The sequence below is a fragment of the Trichomonas vaginalis genome, chromosome VI, assembly GCF_026262505.1.
Source record: "Trichomonas vaginalis G3 chromosome VI, whole genome shotgun sequence".
Taxonomy (NCBI): Eukaryota; Parabasalia; order Trichomonadida; family Trichomonadidae; genus Trichomonas; species Trichomonas vaginalis.
The window spans coordinates 834350-856282 of NC_067208.1; the positions used below are offsets into that span (position 1 = coordinate 834350).

At 35.5% G+C, this 21933-nt stretch overlaps 12 protein-coding genes and 3 pseudogenes across 15 annotated transcripts, besides 2 other annotated features; 5 read left to right on the plus strand and 10 right to left on the minus strand.

Annotated features, from left to right (window-relative positions):
• Positions 1 to 12817: part of a mobile genetic element that runs on past the window's edge.
• Positions 88 to 801, minus strand: TVAGG3_0780920 (KilA, N-terminal/APSES-type HTH, DNA-binding family; the record flags this gene model as incomplete). Its single annotated transcript, XM_051246314.1, has 1 exon — positions 88 to 801. One exon carries the CDS (start codon positions 799 to 801, stop codon positions 88 to 90), a length of 714 nt encoding a protein of 237 aa, XP_051081789.1.
• On the minus strand, positions 1003 to 1413 carry TVAGG3_0780930 (organellar and viral DNA polymerase type B; the record flags this gene model as incomplete). Its single annotated transcript, XM_051246315.1, has 1 exon — positions 1003 to 1413. One exon carries the CDS (start codon positions 1411 to 1413, stop codon positions 1003 to 1005), a length of 411 nt encoding a protein of 136 aa, XP_051081790.1.
• Positions 1956 to 2204, minus strand: TVAGG3_0780940 (organellar and viral DNA polymerase type B; the record flags this gene model as incomplete). The annotated part of the gene is made up of 1 exon (XM_051246316.1): positions 1956 to 2204. One exon carries the CDS (start codon positions 2202 to 2204, stop codon positions 1956 to 1958), a length of 249 nt encoding a protein of 82 aa, XP_051081791.1.
• TVAGG3_0780950 (organellar and viral DNA polymerase type B) lies at positions 2232 to 2897 on the minus strand (the record flags this gene model as incomplete). The annotated part of the gene is made up of 1 exon (XM_051246317.1): positions 2232 to 2897. The coding sequence occupies one exon, from the start codon at positions 2895 to 2897 to the stop codon at positions 2232 to 2234; it is 666 nt and encodes a 221-aa protein (XP_051081792.1).
• Positions 4223 to 5157, minus strand: TVAGG3_0780960 (annotated as a pseudogene). Its single transcript has one exon. A coding segment is annotated over exon 1 (935 nt).
• On the minus strand, positions 5196 to 6231 carry TVAGG3_0780970 (keratin-associated protein family; the record flags this gene model as incomplete). Its single annotated transcript, XM_051246318.1, has 1 exon — positions 5196 to 6231. A coding segment is annotated over one exon (1036 nt), but the record flags the coding sequence as incomplete, so codon positions are not given.
• Positions 7025 to 7412, minus strand: TVAGG3_0780980 (annotated as a pseudogene). The gene has a single exon. A coding segment is annotated over exon 1 (388 nt).
• On the plus strand, positions 7526 to 8206 carry TVAGG3_0780990 (uncharacterized protein; the record flags this gene model as incomplete). The annotated part of the gene is made up of 1 exon (XM_051246319.1): positions 7526 to 8206. The coding sequence occupies one exon, from the start codon at positions 7526 to 7528 to the stop codon at positions 8204 to 8206; it is 681 nt and encodes a 226-aa protein (XP_051081794.1).
• TVAGG3_0781000 (uncharacterized protein) lies at positions 8403 to 9017 on the minus strand (the record flags this gene model as incomplete). Its single annotated transcript, XM_051246320.1, has 1 exon — positions 8403 to 9017. One exon carries the CDS (start codon positions 9015 to 9017, stop codon positions 8403 to 8405), a length of 615 nt encoding a protein of 204 aa, XP_051081795.1.
• On the minus strand, positions 9441 to 10295 carry TVAGG3_0781010 (protein of unknown function, DUF4106 family; the record flags this gene model as incomplete). The annotated part of the gene is made up of 1 exon (XM_051246321.1): positions 9441 to 10295. One exon carries the CDS (start codon positions 10293 to 10295, stop codon positions 9441 to 9443), a length of 855 nt encoding a protein of 284 aa, XP_051081796.1.
• TVAGG3_0781020 (uncharacterized protein) lies at positions 10420 to 11102 on the plus strand (the record flags this gene model as incomplete). Its single annotated transcript, XM_051246322.1, has 1 exon — positions 10420 to 11102. A coding segment is annotated over one exon (683 nt), but the record flags the coding sequence as incomplete, so codon positions are not given.
• A 616-nt stretch (positions 12818 to 13433) lies between the features above and the next one.
• TVAGG3_0781030 (DDE endonuclease family) lies at positions 13434 to 14807 on the plus strand (the record flags this gene model as incomplete). Its single annotated transcript, XM_001296910.1, has 1 exon — positions 13434 to 14807. The coding sequence occupies one exon, from the start codon at positions 13434 to 13436 to the stop codon at positions 14805 to 14807; it is 1374 nt and encodes a 457-aa protein (XP_001296911.1).
• Positions 14808 to 15190: 383 nt separating this feature from the next.
• Positions 15191 to 21933: part of a mobile genetic element that runs on past the window's edge.
• Positions 15304 to 16173, minus strand: TVAGG3_0781050 (attachment subunit-related family; the record flags this gene model as incomplete). Its single annotated transcript, XM_051246323.1, has 1 exon — positions 15304 to 16173. The coding sequence occupies one exon, from the start codon at positions 16171 to 16173 to the stop codon at positions 15304 to 15306; it is 870 nt and encodes a 289-aa protein (XP_051081798.1).
• TVAGG3_0781060 lies at positions 17525 to 19079 on the plus strand (annotated as a pseudogene). The gene has a single exon. A coding segment is annotated over exon 1 (1555 nt).
• Positions 20991 to 21872, plus strand: TVAGG3_0781070 (protein of unknown function, DUF4106 family; the record flags this gene model as incomplete). The annotated part of the gene is made up of 1 exon (XM_051246324.1): positions 20991 to 21872. The coding sequence occupies one exon, from the start codon at positions 20991 to 20993 to the stop codon at positions 21870 to 21872; it is 882 nt and encodes a 293-aa protein (XP_051081799.1).

A 21933-nucleotide genomic window follows, 5' to 3' on the forward strand; every position in this document is an offset into this window, starting at 1 on the left:
CGTCGATTATGATCGACATGGAGCGTTTTGTTTTTATCATGGTTTTCTCCACTATGGTTCTAACGTGGCACCCGACGAGATTTTTTTTCATTCTTCCTCTTTGAAGTTGTCGAAATATTCTGTTATCTTTTCTTTCAGTAATGTTAAGTCTTCTTTGAATGTAAGTATTGTGCAACCTTTGATGTCATAGTGTGTTTGAGGTAACGTATCTTGAACTATTTGTTTCACATCTTCATTCGGTGTCATTGAAATCGGTAAGTTTTCACGATAGAACCAATTTCTGTCAGATTTGTAAATCTTAACAAGGTCGTAAAAGCTTTTGTTGTTTCTTCTGACTAAATGCAACATAGCCATGTCACTGTCTTCTTCTTTCTCCAACTCTTCAGTATATATCATATACTTATAACTCTTTTCCTTTCCTTTTGGTACTGAACGTGGTATTCTTTTCTGTATGCTTTTGTCTTTGGATTCAATGACTTCATCTTTTGCTTGAAGTTTCATTTCCATATCTTCACGTTCTGCTTTATATAGTTCATCTAATATCATGAAAATATAACAAGCATAACGAGGTGAAGCCCACATTGATACAGCGTTTACTAAAAGTCTATGAACATAATAACCTTTCAAACAAGGAGCCAAATTCTTGCGATTTTCGAATGGAATCTCTTCCCTCGGTTTTCCGAGGGAAGCAATCATATGAGGAAATTCTTCTAAAAGTTCTTTTGTCTGTTGGTTTTCAAACCAATGATATGCTTGCTTTGTAGAACGAAGAGCCTTCATTATACTTTGCATCTGGTACATATCGTCTTTGACCGAACGAATGAGTCTCAATTGTTTGTTATACTGTATGTATTCATATTCTTCATTAATGGCTTCATGAACGATAGCAGTTGTTGTGTTCTCTGTTGTTGACATATCTGTCTTTATATTCCGGATAAAAAAATATTTTATAAAAAACTAACGTTATTTTCTGACTTTCACAAAAGACCAAAAATAAACGCTTTACATGTATTTTTCAGCAACTTCGTCAAATAATTTTATAGCTTTATCTATCTCATCTACTTCAAACGTTTCTTTACCTTTCGTGGGAGCACCATACATTTTCTCAAACTTTTCAAGTAGTTCTGTTTCTGCAGCTCTCATATCATTAACGAACACAACCTTGACTCTATTGACTGTACTGTCATATCTTTGAGTTATATTATATGTTCTTCCTATCTTATATCTCTTTGTATTGAAGTCCTTCGGTTTCTGAACGATGTAAAGTAAGCCTTCACTGCAACGTTCCGTATCGAATGAACCATAAGTTATGAAGTTATATCCAACAACTGGGTCTAACCATAACAAAACTATTGGTATAAGACTTTTGTCAATGAGATATGCTGTAGTTCCATAGAATCTTACCGATATCATAAGCTCAGGATTTCTTGTCAAAATTTTCTGAGTTGAAGCATTTCTAACCCAATGGTTTGTTTTCTTTTCAGATGGAGATATAATGTCTGACAAAGAATATTTGTTGTATTTCTTTGAGTATCTTACGTTTAATCACCTATTCTAACCACTTTGGTCATTGTCTATCTTTCTAACTGTTTCAAACTCAATGTTTGTCATTTCTGTTCTTACATACAAAATAAAAAAATAAATAAAAATAAAACTAACTTTATTTTTCTAACTAATGAAATTCATTATTTTTTTGCTGAATTCAATAAAAATATATTTTAGGTGAAGAGGTGAGATTTCACCAGTTTTCTCACCTAATTTTTCACCCCAGTTATTTTATAAGTGTTTTACATGGTAAACGTTATTTTTTAAATTTTGTGAAAACTCAACGGTTTGACACATGCCCTAAAAATTATTTTACTCAGAATTTTGTTGCTGAATTCAATAAAAATATATTTTAGGTGAAGAGGTGAGATTTCACCAGTTTTCTCACCTAATTTTTCACCCCAGTTATTTTATAAGCGTTTTACATGAATTGTACGATGTATATTTGAAATTCTAAACAATTTCGTAGCTTCTATTTCTTCTGTCAGTATGTCAAAAGTTTTAACAATGCCGAAAGTTTCTTTATACTTCTTCTTGACGTCAGATAGAAGGAAATCGTCAGCTGTTGGATAGTTTTTGTTCAGAAATGCTAACATGTCCATTTTATCTTCTGCTGGTTTCTCTACTTCTTTCTTTAAGTCAGCATAGTCGTTTCTCATACGTTCTATCTCTTTGACGGAGTAGTTCTATTTCCTCATTGCTGCTTTACATTTTGAACATTGCGGATTCATTTTTGCGTTATACATTGAAATTTGACCTGCTAGAACAACTAAGGCGTCAATGGTTTTCTTTAACTCAAAAGTTGTTGGTTTTATTTGTCCATTCCATATTTTACATCTTTTATCTTTATCTCTTATCTGCCATACACATTCAGCAACTAACGAAACAAAGTTGTCGTAGGTCTTAAATTCTTCAGATTTATATATGTCAGAAACATTCTTATATACCATATCGCAATCTTTGTCCATAACCTTATGGTTGCAATGAAATCCAAGAAACTCATAATTTACTTTACGTATGAACTTCTTTATTTCTACTGAGTCAGTTGGTTTCACTTCTATTTCATCGAATTCATGAATAGTGAGCTTTTGTTGTTGGATTTCAGGCAATTTGGGTAAATGGTCAATAATGTCCTGCATGTCATAAAGATACTGTTCATTTGTTTCATCTTTCGCACTACAGTCTAAATTACTTGTTAAAAGTTCTTGCTTAATTCTTTGTATTTCTGTCTCAAAAGTATATGAAGAAGGAATGAAGCTTTTCATCTCTACTAACATAGATGTTGGATTCATAACTAAAGAGTTTGGTGAAGTTGTTGTTTGAATTGTTGTTGTGCCGATTGTTGAAATCATATCTTTTATACAAAATAAAAAAATAAATAAAAATAAAACTAACTTTATTTTTTCTATCTTAAGGAAATTCATGAAAATTCACGAGACCCAAAGGGTCTGAGCCGCTAAGCGGTGAGGGTGAAAAAACAGGTGAGAAAACAGGTGAAATCTCACCTCTTCACCTAAAATATATTTTTGTCTGATTTACATCCAACGAAAAAGTTTAGAAGAATTTTCTTATTCTTTCTGGCATGTTTTTATCTTTCCAGTACTCCCGCTCTAATGGACCCAGATGAGTTGGTTTAGATTCTCTCAAGTTCTTAGATGGTATAACATCTTCAACGCCTCCTTCATATCTTACTTTATAAGTGTCATCGTTTATGTTATAGCCAAGTATTTCAATAACCACTCCTCGCTTTGCTTCGTCAATGGTTTCAGCAAGTTTGCCATTACTACTTTCGACTAATTTATGACGAGGGTAAAATGCAATGGAGTCGTCAGCAGCTTTTATAAGATATCCATTACCTTGCGTAGAGTCTACGATATAATAGTTTCTACTTAACCTTAAACGTTTCTTTGTCAACAGTTTGTCGTCAAGAACTACACGAACTTTTGTTCCAGGAATGAGGGTAAATTGTGTTGAATTTCTGATATTTTGTGTTTGGCTTCGTTTCTTTTGTATATACTTTTCTTCTTGTTGTTGTGTCATTGAATTTGATGTATGTCCTGTTATAGAATGTGTTGAGGAATTATATACTTCGAGAAAATATTTCATTGTTTCTTCGGTAAAGTCTCGCTCTTGATTTAAATCTCTGAGAGTCCTTATGAAGCGGTTTATGATACCGAGTATGTTATGGTTATGGTCTTCAGTATAGTGAGTTATGTTATGCTTAATGAGAAAATCTGTGATTTCATTGCTGAGGTATGCTGAATCCTGGTCTGATGTTAAAGTACTTGGGTTATGTTCTGCTACAAACTTTTGTAAAACTCTTAACACTTCACGAGTTCCTTTATTTTTCATTGGATATGCATATGCTTTGCGAGTGTTAACATTAATGAAGATGAGGAATGGTTTATGTCCTCCTTTTCTGCTTTGAATGAGAGTGTCAAATTGGTATGCGTCAGGAGTGTTGGAGTAAATTGGTAAAAAGTAGTCGTAAGGGTTTATTTTTGTTTGATGTACAACATTTTTGTCAAAGAACCTTTTCACTTCAGCTCTGTTAGTAAATCCCCAACTCTTTGCAGCTTCATTGAACTTCTTAAATGACCTCCATGGATGTTGTTCGAATACTTCTTTCAAGCTCATTTATGTAAAAATAAAGATTTTATTCTAGGCTCAAGCGAGTTCATTGAACGCGGTACCATGCGAATATAGTCACAAATGGTGGCATGTAATCTGCACCCGAACCGTTGGATTTGTTGTGAAAGTGTGTGAATGATTTCCTGTGGTTCCACAGAAAATACCTGCGTTTGAATCTACTGGGTCAGTTGAAATATCATATCTATTCATTCCCTGTCTATCCGAACCTGCTGCAAGATTTGTATAACCTCTTTTTGTTATTGAATGTGAATGATTACCTGTTGTGTTTGTAGTTCCTGTATGAGTGTGTGGTGGAAGGTTTGCTTCTTTAATTTTCTTCGAACCTCCTGTTTGCTTTGAATATCTAGCACAGTATAAGAATTTATCTACAATCTGCTTCCACGTACCAAAACCTAAAACTGTTGATGGATTTGTTGAATTCATTGACGTATAAATAGAACCAACAGGATATAATGTTTGAAGTATTTCTGTCTTTAATGTTTGAAGCTCTGTTTTGTCTGCTTTCTTATCTAACATTGTTGGTAGTTCATATGCTTCAAAGTTTCTGGCATGATCTTCGATATTCCTGCAACTGTTATCTAAATTGTTAAGAGTATCTTTTACGCTTGTACTTGGATTTTCTAATGGTGCACTTGAACCAAGGGTATAGTTCAATATTATGTCGTCTGCTCTAACAGTAGTGAAGGATTTATGTGTATGGTTCTTGTCAGCTTTATTATCATATAAATCTTGAGCAGTGAATTTAACATTATTTTCATCGTCCATGACATAAACATTTTTACAGCTAATTTCTTTCTTCGTTGTTATGTTTTCATTCGATGTTAAACCTTGTGGAAAGTTAGGAGGTTTATAATATAATGCATTCCCACCAGTTCCGCCAACCGTTCCTTCAATACTTTCTATAGCAACAGTTGAGAAGGAGTTATGTGTATGTTCTTTATCTGCTTTTTTATCTAACATTGCTGGTAGTTCATGTGTTTCAAAGTTTCTGACATGACCTTCAATGTTCATACATTTACTATTTAAGGAGTTTAGTGTATCTTTTACGCTTGTACTTGGATTTTCTAATGGTGCATTTGAACCAAGGGTATAGTTCAATATTATGTCGTCTGCTCTAACAGTAGTGAAGGATTTATGTGTATGGTTCTTGTCGGCTTTACTGTCTAATGTAGCTTGAAGTTCATTTATATCGGAGATGTTGTGTTTATGAGATTTCAAAACTTTGTTCATTGCGTCAAGTTCATCTTTGTCAGCTTTACTTTTAATAGCATCTTCAACGGTTATTTTTGTCTTAACTCTCAAAGTAAATCTTGGTTCAACTAATACACCGTTAACAGAGAAACTAGAAGCATAAATTTCATCGTTATAACCAAATGCTTCTGGTGCTTTACCTGTGTCATACTGTACAGTACAGCTTATGTCATAACCTTTAGCACGAATGTATTTATATCTTCTTTCATTAACATCTTCCGTCTTCACTTCATCACTTCGTGTTAAATATCCATGGTAGTCCGTTATAATCTGTTCGTCTGAAGTTATATAATGAACGTGGTTCTTGACTTTATCACTCAGAGCTAAAAGCTCATTTTTGTCTGCTTTTTCGGCTAATTTCTCATTAACATCATTCACTTCTAATTCAACTCTTCCGCCAGAACTCTTATTATCATTAATCTTTTTCATTAATTCGGTAATTACGTCATAAAGACTATATTCTGTTTTCGGTTTTGTAAATAATGAGTCAAAATTTCTTTTCATCATTACATCGCTGACATTAATGATATCACCAATTCCTTTTTCATTTATTCTCTTCATTAATTCTGCAATAATGACGAATATATAATCTGTTAATTTATTCTCTTCATCGAGGGTTATAGAATGTTTTGAAATTGAATCATTAACTCCTCTAAATAAATCAATAACTTCAGGATACACGTTTTTAATGTCTCGAATAACCCGACCAGTATCCTGTTGTTCATGTTCTTCGTTCCCGTCGTTACGTGGTTTTATATCTCTAACCATCATCAACGCAGCCATAACCGGAGGGTTTGTTGCTACCTGTTCGAAAATCTGACCGTTATGTATGGTATATCTAAATAATTTCTTTGTGTTTGTTAAAACATTTGAAACAAGTCTTTTAAAACCATCTACAAAATTTCCTGTTTCACCTAATGTTCTTGCAGCATTTACAAGCTCACCCATTCCCGCTTTTGACCCCAAAAACGTCCATATTGCATTTATTTCACTCTGTATAGTTGTCCATTCAGCGAAACTAACACCCGCATTCGCTAAGCTGAAAATGAAATTCAGTGGATCGAACTTAATTCCACCTTCTTTTTCAATTTCAACGAACTCACTAACATGAGATTTTAAGTATTCTTTCGTTAAAATTGTTTTCCCCGATGTTATGTCATTAACGAAACTATCACCGTCAAAAGTTAACGAATTCAATTTCGTCGTTGATGCTTTTATTTCATACACCGCTTTATTGATAGTTTTTGGCTCACCTTCTTTAGAAGCATATGAAACATTAATGAATGAATTATATGTATTCGTGAATGAATTAAAATCAATGATTTTCATTAATGACGCCTTTAATGATTCATTTACTGTCGAATCCCTTAAAGTAATTAATGAACTGTCATTTATGAAAGGTACACTGCAAACCGTCGAGTTTGGATCAAATGCTGTATTGGTGCAGGAATATTAATGATATAAGTCATTAAATCATTAAGTGACGTAAATAATGTTGTTGTTTTTGATTTAATTTCTTTAGCATCTGTTATATACGGTAATTTTATTTCTGTAGTTTCTGAATTAAAGATATTCGCTAAAATGTTTTGTAAACTGTTTTGAACAGCAGTATAAACCGTTGAATTCGGAACCTTACGATTTCACCATCCTTAATAAAGGCATTGCACATGGCGTAGTGCTTGGGTCAAATCTTTCGGGATTATAATTCAACATATATTCTAACGCTTCATGAACAGACTTATATACTGTTGTGTCGTTCTTCATGACAACTTCACCATTTACAATGAATGGCATAGTGCATGGAGTTAAAATTGGGTCAAACTTTTCATAGTCCTTCCATGTTATATATTCTCAGTATTTCCATCAGAAATAACAATATATTTGTCAGTAAGTGTGAGAGAGTATTGACCAAAATATAAACGTTTAGCTCTGTCAGCTTCATACGCATATGCAGCTATACTCATGTTTTAATGAGAATAAAATGTTGTTCTATTTGCAAAGTACAGACCCAAACGAATACGGGACAGTAAAACTACAAACAAACTTAGGTCTACAGAATGAGGCACTTGCATTCAGAATGGTTGACTTTAATACTATCGCTTCATTCGTTATAACTGATGAAACAGATTTCATGGAGCTTGAAATAGATGGAAAGAAGCACGAAATAAGATTTCACAATAATGTAGAATATAAGATGGAAACATTAGCTGGAGTGTTAAATGCTCTCATAAATACTACAATAAACAAGGATAACGAAGAAAACTTAATGAATGTTAAACTTATTGCAGGAGTTTTGAAGTTCAGTTATGCGAAGGAGTTTAAGATACCAAGAATGAGTCATAGAGTACAACTTCTTTTGGGAGCATACCATATGACATTTCCTTTGAAAAGTGTTGACAAAACGATTGAGATGAAATCTGTTCCATACGTATGTTATGGCAATTGTTTGTACATTGAGTCAAAAATAGCTAATGTCACAGGTATTTCAGGAGTTAATAGTAAAGGTTCAGTAGAATATAAATCCTTCTGTTATGAAGTAAATTCAATGTTCATTCCAAACGTTCCTGTCATAGCAACTCATTTAGGTAAATGGGTTCGCATTAGTCCTCATAATTTGAAAGACATGCAATTCAGACTTGTTGACTTTCAAGGAGAGCCTGTAGAACTGAAGGCACCAGTGCGAATGACTGTTGAAGTTGACTTTTTAGAAAATATTAAATGCAACAGCTTACAAGAGAACTCAGAGCTAAAAATATAAAGTATGAATGTTATGTATTAGGTCATGAACTTTGGTTGTTGCTGTTTGATGAAACAAATGAGTTAGTTATGTCAGTCAAGAGAACAGAAAAATATTGTGTTAGTGAAAACTGCACCAAGTCAATAAGATTAGGTTTGCATTATGAAGATGAGTTCGATACTGTTGAAGAAGTTTTGGATAGATACTATAAGTTGCTTTAATTTACTAAAACATATTTCAAACAAAGCTTATATTCTGTTGAAAGTTTTGTATACTCGTTCGAATATTTATACTTAAACTCAACTCCTGTAGTTCCTGGTGTTTCAATGATGCGGATGTTACCTATTTTCATGAATATTGGCGTTTGACCACAGCATTCGATTTCAGGGTCGAGATAGTCAATGACACATTGCTTTCCTGTTATTCGTGATATAACATTTTCAAGGTCCTCCTTTGTTAGAATTATTTGGTTCTTACTTATAAGATTTGTCAAAAGCTTCTTATCGTCTTTGAGTAAAATTGTTTGGTATAACTGAAGAAGGTAATGGTCTACGTTATCTGAAGGATTTGTTTGAACATTTATGTAAGGGTTGTCGTTGGCTTCTCTTGAAAGAATTTGGTCCAGTGGTGGATACTCTAACTTAACATCTGATGTAGCGTTAGCGTTTGAAGCTGAGTTTAAATTCACGGATTTCAGCTCTGGTTCTTTTTCTTTCAAACACTCTGAACTATAGTTCTTTATGACAATATTGTTTGTCGTTCGTGAGTCAACATTTGATGTTGGTTCAATTGGAACATTAACGGCACCAGCTAAGATGGATTTGCTTCTCATTTCATATAGAATAAAAACCTTTTATATGTATGAAATGAACAATATACTCGACAAGGGTTTGAATGTAAAGCTAACGAATGAAAATATTGTTGAATTCACTGAGACAGGAGCTGTGTATAAAGATGTAGAACTACTGAACAAAAGAGTTAAGGGAAGAAGCAGGAACATGAACAAAGGGTGGAAACCTATAAAAATTTATGTCAATGATGGCTCAGGAGGTTCAAACATAAAGTATGCAGAAAGTTATAGAGTTTATGCACTCAAAGGTGAAAAGCCTTCATTTAAGAACAGTTATTCTAACGCATATCCTCAAAAGTTAACGGATGGAGAAGTGGATGATATGAATGACAGCAAAAATATTAACAGAAATGGCGACAGAGATGCATGGAATTTGTTTACCATCAGTCAATTGAAGGTTAAACTTTAAAACAATGTTGGTCGTTCCCATGGAATATTTTTGACTTTAATAGTATTAGTCATGATATGAATCTCAAGGTATGAACGAGGAGAGATGAGAGACTTATATGCTTCCCAAATTTCTTCAAAAGGTAATGTTATACCTGACTGTTTCCAAATGAGTTCAATATCATAGCGTGAGAAACCTTGAAAGATAACGAAGTCAGTTATGAGACGTTTTATGTTTAAAGCTAAAAACCTCCATGTTTGCATAAGTATTGCTACAGTTAAGTGGTAATGTCTGACTTTAGTTATGATGTTAGCTAATTGTGAGTCTGGTTTTGACACTAAACCTTTTCCGGCGAAGTCGTCACAAACGAGCAGAGTGTTTGAAGGATACTTTTTGAAGGGGTATTTTGAAAGTTTTGACAGAATGTAGTTTGTAAGTCGTTTCATATCGTAAACTCCTGAGTACTGACGTAAGTGGTGTTTGTCAATAATTCTTTCCATCTCCTCAGAAGTCTTTTGCATTCCTGACTGTATGAACTCTACGATAGCATAATATTTCCTCTTACGTCGAATGTAACGTTGAAGAAATTCAATGAGTTCACTGTCTGGAACTTTAACGACAGAGGCTTGAACTTTTGACATAAATGTTTTCGCTGTTGAGTCCATAGAGTCTGAAGTTGCTGATATAATGATTTGGTCATAATATGAATCTTGACCTAAACGCTCTGTTATGAGTATATGACGAATGAGGTTAAATGTCTTTCCTGACCCCATCTTTCCACAATAGAAATACACACCATTTGAACAGAACTCATAGTCCTTACTGAAAGGAAGAATGAGAGAAGAGTTAAGTTTATCTGTGGTTTCATTCATGTCTTCATCTACATCATGTATTAAATGCTTCATTTTATCTCCATTAAAAATGCAAGTCAGAAATATTCAGAACATAGCACCGAGTCTAACTGACAAGAGTATAAAAATATACTATGAACATGTTATGATGAAACCAACCAAAATTCAAGAAAGTCAGTATACTTATGAATATCCAAGACACTGGGTAGAGTATGTAGGAGGTGAGAAAGCTATTGAAATCAGACAGGTTCGAAGTATTCCAGCAGGAAGAACAATATTATTGAAGAACTTTAATGTTTTGAGATATAATGATGAAACAAAGAAGCAAGATAGTTTCCCTGTTGCTGTGTATGTGAACCTAGACACAGGAGATGACATGAAAGTTTTTAATACAAAGCTTCAAACGGTAGTGAGAGAACAACTGACTGCGGAAGGGCATCCATTACCTTCAGAAGTTACCATAGCATATAATTTTGAAACAAATGCAATAGATTTTAAAGTCATCTCTGCAAAGAAGTCAGGATTTACATTTAATGAAGCAGATGTATATTCGAATGAAAACTTCAAAGCTATTGCATGGTTAGATAATGACGATTGCTTTAAGAAAATCTTTAAATTCAGTGACTCAAAGATGTCAATAGATGACCTTCGTGGAATGTTACCATCGACGTTTACAGTAGAAGGTTCAGCAGGATTGCTTACAAGATTGTCAATTGGTGGCATTTGGTCTCGTGAGAACATTGTTATAAAATCCAGTATAAGTGAATTTGCTGAAGAATCTATATTATGTCTTTCAAACTATATGTATTCGCCGCCAAAGCATTATAGTATAACAAACTTTGTCAGTAAGTTTAACATAAGACTTGTCGAACCTTCTTCAATGAAAGATGTTGTGCTACCTAAAGATGGAAAGGATGGACTCATTATTGAAATGATTTTAATAGCATATTAAATGAGCTTGTTCTTGAAGGTCATTCATGATGAAAATGTTGTAGAAGATGTTAGCAATTGTTCAGACATTTTGAAGCGTATAGATGATATAAGAAATAAGTTAGATAGACCCGCAAAGCGGTGAGGGCGAAGCCCGTGAGAACGCTTGTGTTTCATTGACTTTCTCCAGTAACGAGAACTTTTATGAGATAATATTGAAGAGAGATGATTTTAATATATGGGTAAATGGTAGCTTGGGCAGCTTTAGGCGCAATGGGAACAAAAGCATTAGCATTTGGAGCAAAGCACTTGGAGCTTATGATGCAGTAAAAAAATGAGTGGAGGAAGAGTTTCAAAGACATTAGATGCAAATAAAGGAAGATTGGAGGCTGGGTTGCAAAGAAGTTAAGATTAAATAAAATAGGGCTCAATAAAGCATCCAATTTGGTTGCGACTGAGTCAGAAAATGCTTTAGGAAAGGACGATGAGTTGCAAAACACGCAAAAGACTTTAATGACCAGATGAAAGGTGAAACAATGCATTTAAATAGAGTCGATGGAACTAAAGAAAATGTTTCTTCTCCACCAGCGGTTTATCCATACGGACCTTATGGAATGTATGGAAACCTTACGAAAGACCATTTGACCCATTGACTGGTGGAAGTAACTGGTATCATTACGGCCGAAGAAGAAAGACAGTCAAGTTGGAGACAGACGTGAAGAAAGCAACTAAAAAGAAACCAAGGAAGAGAGTTATAAAGCAATGAATTCAAACAGGGTGAAAAAAGAGGTTAGAAAACGGTTAGATCTAACATTCTAACATAAACATTATTTTTGTGCTATGTTTTCATACGTGTGAGGTGGTGATATCAATTTATTTTTATATAAATGACAGAACAAAAATAAAGCATATCTACTCAACAGGAATGAGACCCTTACTGACTATGTATCGTTTAATGCTTGATGAAAACAATGGTACATAATATCGTATGGGTATACACAACGTCTGTTTCCATCGTCGTCGTATATGTAGAGCTCAAATCCAGTCCAACCTTCTTTTGTACAATATGTAGCTTTATTTAAGTATGCATTTATGTAGATAAGGCAATTTTCTTCATCGCTCCAGAAATAATTTTTGTTCTTTGTTGAAATAGTTTTCGTTCCTCTGCGACCATAAGGAATGTATGCAATGAACTTTGCGTCATAAGGGATTGTAATATATTCAGGGTTTCTTTCATCGTCAATGGGTCTGTCTTTGTTAAAATGCATGTTTCTCAGTTTTACTTGAGTTTTGAATAGTTCACGGAAACGTTCTGGGAAAGAGTCATAGTAAATGTAGTCGGACATGTCTTTGTAATGAAATAAAAAATTTAAAAAAATAAAAATAAGGTTATTTTTTATTTAGTGAGGACGGTAGTGAATTCGTTAGTGAAGTCGTTAGTGAAGTCATTAGTGAAGTCATTTATGCGTCAGAAGGTTTTGTAAATATTTAAGGTTAAGTTGGTGTTATGGTTGTATTGTAAAATATACGTTAACGGTTTTGTAAAGTGTCAAACCGTTAACTTGAGTAAGGTGGAACGCAGTGCCGCCGTACCCAAGTTAGGGATACTAACTCTATATGGAGTGTGTTCGTCTGAAGAGCTGAAGAATCTTTCCCAATCATTGTGAAAAACTAATGACGATGTAATCAGCATACTATTGCACATTTGAAATATTACATCGGCATTCTGAAATAATGATGTCATTCTATTAGAAAAGGTGTATTTTGTGAAAAACACTTGAAAGAATTTCAATGTGTTATAAAAATATACGTTTTTGTAATAGAATATTTACCGTAGGTTGAATAGCCCGAGACCAATTTCAAAGGTCGTGTACCAATAAAAAATTTTGAATCAATTTACACAACGTGCCCATTTTACTCACTCAATATTTGAGAAAATAATTCAATTTTGAGAAGAATGGTCCTCTGCGTTTTGAGTGAGTGACGAAAAAAATCTCAGAAAAATTGAATGAGTTTTTATGGCCATGAACCAAATTTGTGAAGTTCCCGTTTAAAAAAAATGCAACCAAGAACACGAATTCCCGAGTTTGCAGAATTAGAAAACTATAAAATCTTGGGCTATTGACCCAGATGCAACTCGATTTACTCTTTCGAAGAGTAAATGGCGAGTCTTATCAACAAATACGGAATGTTTACTCAATTTCAAAGACGACAGTAGCACGCGCAATCATGCGCACTGCTACTTGTCGTTCATGGACAAAAGGTCAGTCAGGGGGTGGTATGACCCTTTTGTCACTACCAGATGAAATGCAGTTCAAAAAACTTGTTCAAGAGATGGCAGACGACTTGAACTGTATTACAACATCAATGGCCATTGCTGTCTGTACGGAATTACAAAATAGGAGATTAAAATTTGCGGCGCGGGTACTAATCGCTGCAAGATGCCCGCATCTTCTAGCGAAGCTCGATGATTACTGCCCATCGTCATCCCGTGGCTGGCTTAATCATATCGCCACAAGATTGTCAATTCGGATTGTGAGCTCCCAAACTATTGATATGCTTCGACGCTCTACCTGTGACGCAAACCATATTCGCCAATTTTTCCTCTCCAAGCATAGATACTTTGCCCGCAGGAAGAAGTTTATTGCGAATATGGACGAGACAATGCTCTATTCCAAACGTCGCTATAAAGTTCTTACTGCTGGCCGGAATCGCCCAGTTCGCGCTGAAAAGTCTCAGCTTCCACATCTTACAGGGGTCTGTACCATCTTTGCAGATGGTACAACTATGAAGCCAATGGTGAGACTTCCACAAAAGAAGACCCTTGATGCGGAATTGGAAGATCTGGACGCCTTTTTTGTTCGCTCCGAGAGTGGATGGATGAACAAATACCTTTTTATGGTATACTGTATCATGTTCATCTGCAAAGTACAGGAGAAAAGGTCTCAAATGAATGTGTTTGATGCCCAGGTACCTTGTCTCCTAATTGTAGATGGTCATCCATCCAGGCTCTCTTTCTTGGCCGTTCGCCTCTTGAGCGCCTTCAATATCGAGCTTCTTGTTCTCCCAGGCCATACATCTCATATCTTACAACCTCTTGATGTTGGGATTTTTTCTCCCTTGAAGGCCCAATTCAAGAAGTTGTTTGATATGGCGACTATCCGGTACGATCAGCAAGGGCATATGGTGATCAATTATGTATGGAACGCCAGAGAACTGCGCTATATCATGGTTCGCAGCTTCCTGGATGCATGTAGTGTGTCTTGCACAGCTACAAACGTCGAAAATGCTTTTAAAGCAACAGGAATCTATCCATTGGATATGAACAAACCTCTTGCTTCCAGATACATTGTAGCAAATGGAGTTCCTCCTGCAAGGCCCAATTTTGTCAACGACAAAGTCCTTACAGATCCAAATGTGATGATGCAAGTCTTCCAAATGGAATATGGACGCCCCATGCAGCAACAGGATTGGTATTTCAATCTGTTTGTGGCTATGCAATCTGTTTTGGCCTGGAATGGAGCATATGGCCAGGTTCTTAGTTGTGAGTTACATCTCCTTTATCCTACTGCAGGTGGATTTCAAAAAATCCAATTAAAATGATATAAAGCTGAGGAGCTCCAGGGTGAAGAGGAATTGATGAAGAAAAGAAGCAGCTGCATAATGGAGTGAGGAAGCATCTTGATGAAGAGAGGAAGCACCTTGATCAAGAGAGGAAGTACTTTGAAGAAGAGAGGAATCACTTTGTTGAAGAGAGGAAGCATCTTGATGAAGAGAAGAAGCATCTTGATTATCATAAGACAAATTACGGAAAGTGAACTCAAACAAAAAGTGACACAATGCATTTGCCAACCAAATAACTTTACAAAGCAAAAACTTAAATTACTTGTCAAGCTTACTATTCTTATTTTAACAATTAAAAAATTAAATTTTATTTTTTATTTAAAAAAATCATCTTATATCATCTGATATATATATATAACAAAAAAAAAAAAAAAAAAAAAAAAAAAAAAAAAGGAAGTGGGGCTTCCAGGCACTTCGTGCCTTCTAGCCCTGATGTTGATGTTTAGTATAAATGTTTTAGTCTTAAATTGTTTTTTTATTCGGTATATTCTGAATCTTGAATGTCTTGGAAATTTTCTTCTTCTTCGCTCTCTGAGGTGAGGATTTCTTCGACTTCTTCTTCTTCTTCGCCATTGGGAGCAACAAATCCTGCGATGAAAACTTTGTATAAACCTTCTTGAGGAGTCTCTATGATGAAAGTCGTATTGTTGAGGAAATGGAACTCGACATCTTGAACAAATTGGCAACTGCTGTGTGTGAATTTTGCAATTGTGAGAGGCTTTCCTTTAGAGCCCTTGGGAAAGCTTGAGATAGTTACTGTTCCTCCATATGGAACTCTGGCAGGAATATCTAAAGCAACAGTTGTTATAACGTGGAAATTGTCTTGAAATTCTGGTAAAGGTTCAATGCAGTATAGTCGTTTTGACTGGTTGTCTTTTGTGTAGAAATATAAATAGAATGACCTTTCACCATGTTCATTCAATTCTTCCAAATAATTGTATGAATTTGGATATAAACGGACAAATTCAGCAACTTTAACTTCTTGTAAATGCTTCTGCAAGTTCTTTGGAAACAAGTGAATGAACTGGTCAATAGCTTGCAACGCTATGAGATTGGCAGTAACGGGTAAATATGAAGCAAACATGTCAACAAGTACGCCAGGGTCTTTGATTTCGTTTTCAAGAGGCTGAATGGCATCCATGACAGCTTGAAACATCTCGTTATAATCTCGATTGTCTTCTGAACCCCACTGTTCATTTAACTTATCTAACAATTCTAACCTTTGCTTTGCGTATTTTCTACGAACTTTCTCTGAAAGAGGAGTGTCGCTATCTTGTGTGTCTTGAATTTGAGACTTAAATTGTTTGCAAAAGGCGAGATATCGTGTTTGCGACCTAGTGGTCATTGCAGAATGTGTTTCTGTATGTTCGATTGGATGTGTTTCTGTATTTTCGGGTGGTTGTGTTTCTGTATGTTCGATTGGAGTCTGATTGGTATGAACTTCTTCTGAAAATGCTTCTGTTCCGATAGTTGTTGTTGCTTGACCTGTTGGCTGAGCTGTATCTGTTGTGTTTTGAGAAGAAGAACTCAAATTGTTGGACAATTTGTTTGCAATTGTATGAGGAAGTTGCTTTGGTATTATAGGAGGTCGTAAGGGTTTTGAGAATGGTGAGACATAAGTTGTAGGAACTTTAACTGCAGAGGTAGTCGACGAATTGTTTGCAATTGTATGAGGAAGTTGCTTTGGTATTATAGGAGGTTGTAAGGGTTTTGAGAATGGTGAGACATAAGTTGTAGGAACTTTAACTGCAGAGGTAGTCGACGAATTGTTTGCAATTGTATGAGGAAGTTGCTTTGGTATTATAGGAGGTTGTAAGGGTTTTGAGAATGGTGAGACATAAGTTGTAGGAACTTTAACTGCAGAGGTAGTCGACGAATTGTTTGCGACACTTTTTCTTCCTTCCATTAGACAAAAATAAACTGTTTTTTTCGGACCACTCATAGAAAAGTTTGAGATGAACCGTTTTCGTCAACGGTAACCCCCTCTATTTTTTTATTTTATTTAATAGTTACCGTTGGAAAACCGTTCCATCTCAAATATTGAATGAACTATAAACGTTTTTTGTTTTCTATATATGCTTTTTTGTCCAACGGTAAAACTTTTTGCACAACGGTTTTTGAGAGTCATCGCCGTTGACCGAGTAGTTTTTTGTGCTGAACAAAAAGTGTCATATAAACATCTGTCAAAAACCGCTTTTTAACTTCACTTAAAATGCCACGTAAGCTACGTAAGAATATACGTAAGAGGAAGAGAGCATTGAAACATCCAATAGTAAAACTGACACCACAACAACAGTTGCAACAACAAATGCTGAATGACCCCACTATGTTGCAACAAATGTCAAGCAATCCTATGCTTTTAAACCGAGTTGTTGGTGCACAGAGTGGAGGTTTAAGAGCGGCACTTTTAGCGAAAATGGCAGGCTATGGTGGAGCTGCAGACGGAACAGCCTATAACCCTCAAAGTCAAATGAATTTGAGTTCACTCAAAAATCAAATATCAGATGTCAAAAAGTCAAACATAGACATACAGAAGCAAATAAGTGAAAACGAAAAGAAACTAGAATATGACAGACACACAAAGAAACTCAATGAGTTAAACGTAGAGAAAAAGAAGAAAGAAGAACAACTGAAAGAACTAAGTACAGAGGAATATGCGAAAAAAAGTGTCAGAAAAAGCAACAGAAGTAGCAAAAATGGAACAAGATGTCATAAATTTGAAAAAACCATACTACTCAATATAAAATACTGAAAGATGAAGAAATAAAACAAAAAGCCCTGAAGACATATATGGATAGCGATGAGTATAAAAAAGAAGTTGAAGCAAATGTAAAGGCAGAAAAACTTTTACAGTTGCAAAACCAAACCGTACAGTATGAAAACTTAGCACAAGAAAGTAAAAATAACGACGCAGCCATGCAAAAGGCAATGAAAAGCGCAGAATATATAAAAGCTAACAATGACTGGTTAGATGCCCAAGCCAACGCTAAAGCAGCCCAACTCATAGGGTCAATAAGGACAAAAATACAAGCGGATGAAGACAGTTCAAATGAAGCTTTAACAAATGCTGACTTTAAGAACGCCTTCGAAGCTCTTCATAGTAAGGTGAAACAAGTGAACGACTTCTCATCTGGAAAGAAACTGAAGTCTGAAGGTTTCGACAAAGAGTTAAAGAAGTAGCACAAAATATGACGAAAATAACAGATGCAGCAACGAGACAGGCAGTTCAAAGTGCCTATGACGCCGTTAGAGCAACTGTTGTGAAAGTCAAGAAAAAGAGTTACAACAGACCAAAACAGACCTAGTAAATGCTTTCTTAAGAACGAAAAGTCAGGTAGGACATTACGCTGCAGATGGAACATATGTGCCAGCTGGTGGAACTTATATACCACCAAACCCTCCAAGAGAAGCACCTGCACCAGGACTACCTAGAACATTTACATCGTCACATGGACACAGACACAGGCATGCACCAAAACCAACACAACAACAACAACCACAACAACCACTCACAACCAGCACAAACCAACCAGCACAGCAACCAACAGTTCAAAACCCTGCACAACAACCACAAACAGAGCAAGGACATAAAAGAAGTAGAGAACAAGGAAACCAAGAATTCTTAAAAATGCTTAAAGAAGAGTGTGGTTTCCCAGATACTGTTGACTTTAGTGACAGATATAAAGAAGCTATTGGAAAGTTCAAGGATGGAAATACTGACCCGAACCTATTTAGCTTTATGGCTCAGCACCAAAACGGATATAATCAAACCTGGAAAATACAAGCTCGCTAAGGGATATGATTTAATAGCATATCATCCAAATGACATGAATGAATTTACTCCGAGATATTTGATGTCAGAGCTAAATGACAATTCAACTTTCGTCATGAAACGCGTAAAAAATAGAGACGGAACGAAAGAACAAAAGCTTATGAATGCGGATGACGTAGATAGGGAAATTGTTAAAAACGGTCTCGGAATATATGAAATGCCAGCAGATGAGGTACAAGAAACTCCACAGGAAGAAGTTCAGATACAACCAGACATGGAAGAAATAGTTCAGCAACAACAGCTAGAAGAGCCTGAAGGAAACGAACAAGTCACTCCTTTGGAAACTAACTTCACAGAACTAGATGAAGATTTGGAACAGCCGAAAAATCTTGACCCTCAACAAGAGTATGCGGAGAATATGGAATATTTCCAAGAGTCTAAAAAAATTCGGCTGACATAGTAGAAGAATATCGAAAAATGTTTGCCGACATACAAAAGACTCCAACACCAGATGAAAATATTCAGCATAGAATGGAAGACTGAAAAAAATGTACACAAATACAACAACCCTTTTTACTTACGAGCATTTAACGTTCAATCTTCGGATGAACTCGGTGAAGATAAAAGGTTAAATTTCAAGAAAACATATAGAAATGAAACATTGTTTAAAGTTCATTCAGAACCTAGCCAAGATGGAAACAAACCTACTTTTGTTTCTGCAGACGATGGAACTACAATGAGATGGGGTCATAAAGCTAATCCAGATAGGTGGTTCATAAACTTACAACCACAATTCCAAGAAGTTGTAGACGCAATGGAAGTCAATGGTGAACCAGATATAGCTGGTATTTTCAGCGCGGCTTTAATGCCATTGAAAGATATGAAACATGCAGATATTTTGGACCAGTATGAAATGAACATGGCTGATGGAAATATAACACCTGACGTTCTAGAACATTTATCTCAAAGAACTACACAGAACCATAGAGATGGTATATTTGGTGAAGAGTTTAGAAGAAAGTTAGGGAGAGAGAAGGAAGAGAACCTATTGTACATGACCTTGCAAACGAAAGTTTACAAAATGTCATAAAAACTTACTTTGCAGACAATGAACGAGAAGGGATGAATATTTAAGAAAACTCAAATGGACAGTACCAAATGAAATGTTAGTATTGAAAAACATGTTCCTTGACAAAATAAAACCAACTACAGAAATAAATGACCCAAGACTGAAAGATTGGGTAAAAGCTTTCCCATTCACAAAAGATATAGTTGGTAACATGGAAAGAAAACCAGAATGGCTACAAAAACATATATTTGGAAACGAGCTTATTCCATATGGACAGGCACTGTTTGAAGAGCTTGAACCTGAAACTCAGGAAAGAGTCATGCAAACAATACGCGAAGACTCAAATACAACTATGACAAACTCTTTCTAGGATATAGGTTACCTGAGATGGGCGACCAGAGCCAAAAGGCAAAAAGGACATGGGAAATTTGCAACATACTAGATGAACATAATGCAAAGATGCAACAACTTCAAGCAGAGGGCAATGAAGGAAAAAGAAGAGTTAAAAACTCAGTCAGGAAGAAAGTAAAGCTTGGTCCACGTGGGTTCTATTATGACATATAAATCCAACTATTCTATATTTTTACTCATATGAAATGTACGCCGCTCAGAATATAACGCCAACAGTTTTGGATGCCATGAATGGAAATGTTTCCGAATGGTATAACGAATGCGACAATGCCATTAGAAGGTCAGAAATAGTTCCTGGAACTTACGAATATACAACTGCTGTTTCTTATGGAAACGTAGGTGAGTTTGGAGAAGGTTCTTCAACAACAGTAGATATTGCTTGCGACAGGTTTCATATAATTTCTATTGACAACTCTTTCTTATACGTGGAACAAGACATTGAAATAAAACCTTCTGCCAAGTTGTCTGACAAGAAAGGTTGCAATGGAATTTTCTATGTCGGATACCAATATGCTCCAGAAGTTTTCATGGGATATAAGATATATTCTAACTCTGACTTAGTTCAAACAGTAACATGGGCAAACTATGAATGGTTCGCTTTGAGAAACTCAGTACAACCACAAGCTAGAGAACAAACAGACCAGTATGCAACTATTGAGAAAATAAGAAGACTTGACCCTAACGTTCCAGGAGTTTATGTTAACCTTTCTGGACAAACTGCAGCAGCAGTAACCAAAGTAAAACTGAAACTTAGAGTTCCTTTGTCATCTTTCCTCATCTTCAGGTTTTTAAGATACTTGCCAAACTGGGCAGGAAAAATTTCTATCGAACTTACTCCAAGCAAAAATAACTTAGTCATTGCACCAACACAAGACCCATTCACTCTTACAGAAGTAGTGGAACAAATAAAATGTCATTCGCCGACTTTTGCAAAAACAAAGTTGACTTAGACTTTGGTTTCTCAAACCTCAACACTGAAGTAAACTATTATTTCAATGCTGCTGGAGATGCTTGGGACCCAGTTAAGTTCACATGCGAAAAATTTGAATGCAAGAGAATAGAAAGCAGACTTGCAGTCTATATGTTGGACCCAGATATTTCAAATGCTTTAGCTGCCAAATATATTGCAGTTCCACTTATGTTCCCTATACACCAAATATCTGTCAAAGACTTTGCAGGTGAAGTTGGAAACCAAAGTGCTGACCCAGGTGCAAGAACAGATATTGCTTTAACAACTGCAATGAAACATGCAGATACTATGTTTGTACTGTTCAGACGAACTATAAATGACTATTCTTGTTTCTACAACCCTGGTATTAAATATCATATAAACATAGATGGCAAATACTATCCAAGAGAAGAATATTCTACAGTTGAGGATATGAGGTCATACAACTTGACATTAGATGCTATGAACTTTAACAACAACTTCACAACAACCATTAACCCTGAAATGCAAAGTTCTATTATGCCATATGTGAAAGTATGGACTCATACAGGAGGTCAAAAAACTCAATATACAAATGGAGACCGTTCAAACTTTTGGCTTGGCATTCCATTTGCTGACTCAGAAGACTTTATGGGTGGTATTTCAACTGTTGGTACAGTTCAAATACAATATACTGGTGACAGAGACGGTCCAGATGAATTGAAAGCAAAGAAGTTTACAAAACCAATAGCACTTTTCACGGAAGATGCTCTTTTGAAGATTCGTTCGATGAAACCTGCTGGGGCTCCTCAGATTGGCATAACGACAGCTTCCATCGAGCAGATTTTGGCAGCAGGTCAGTAAGTTGTTCTTGAACTGACTTCTCTCCGTCAAATATTGACAGTACGCCAGTTTTGACATAATT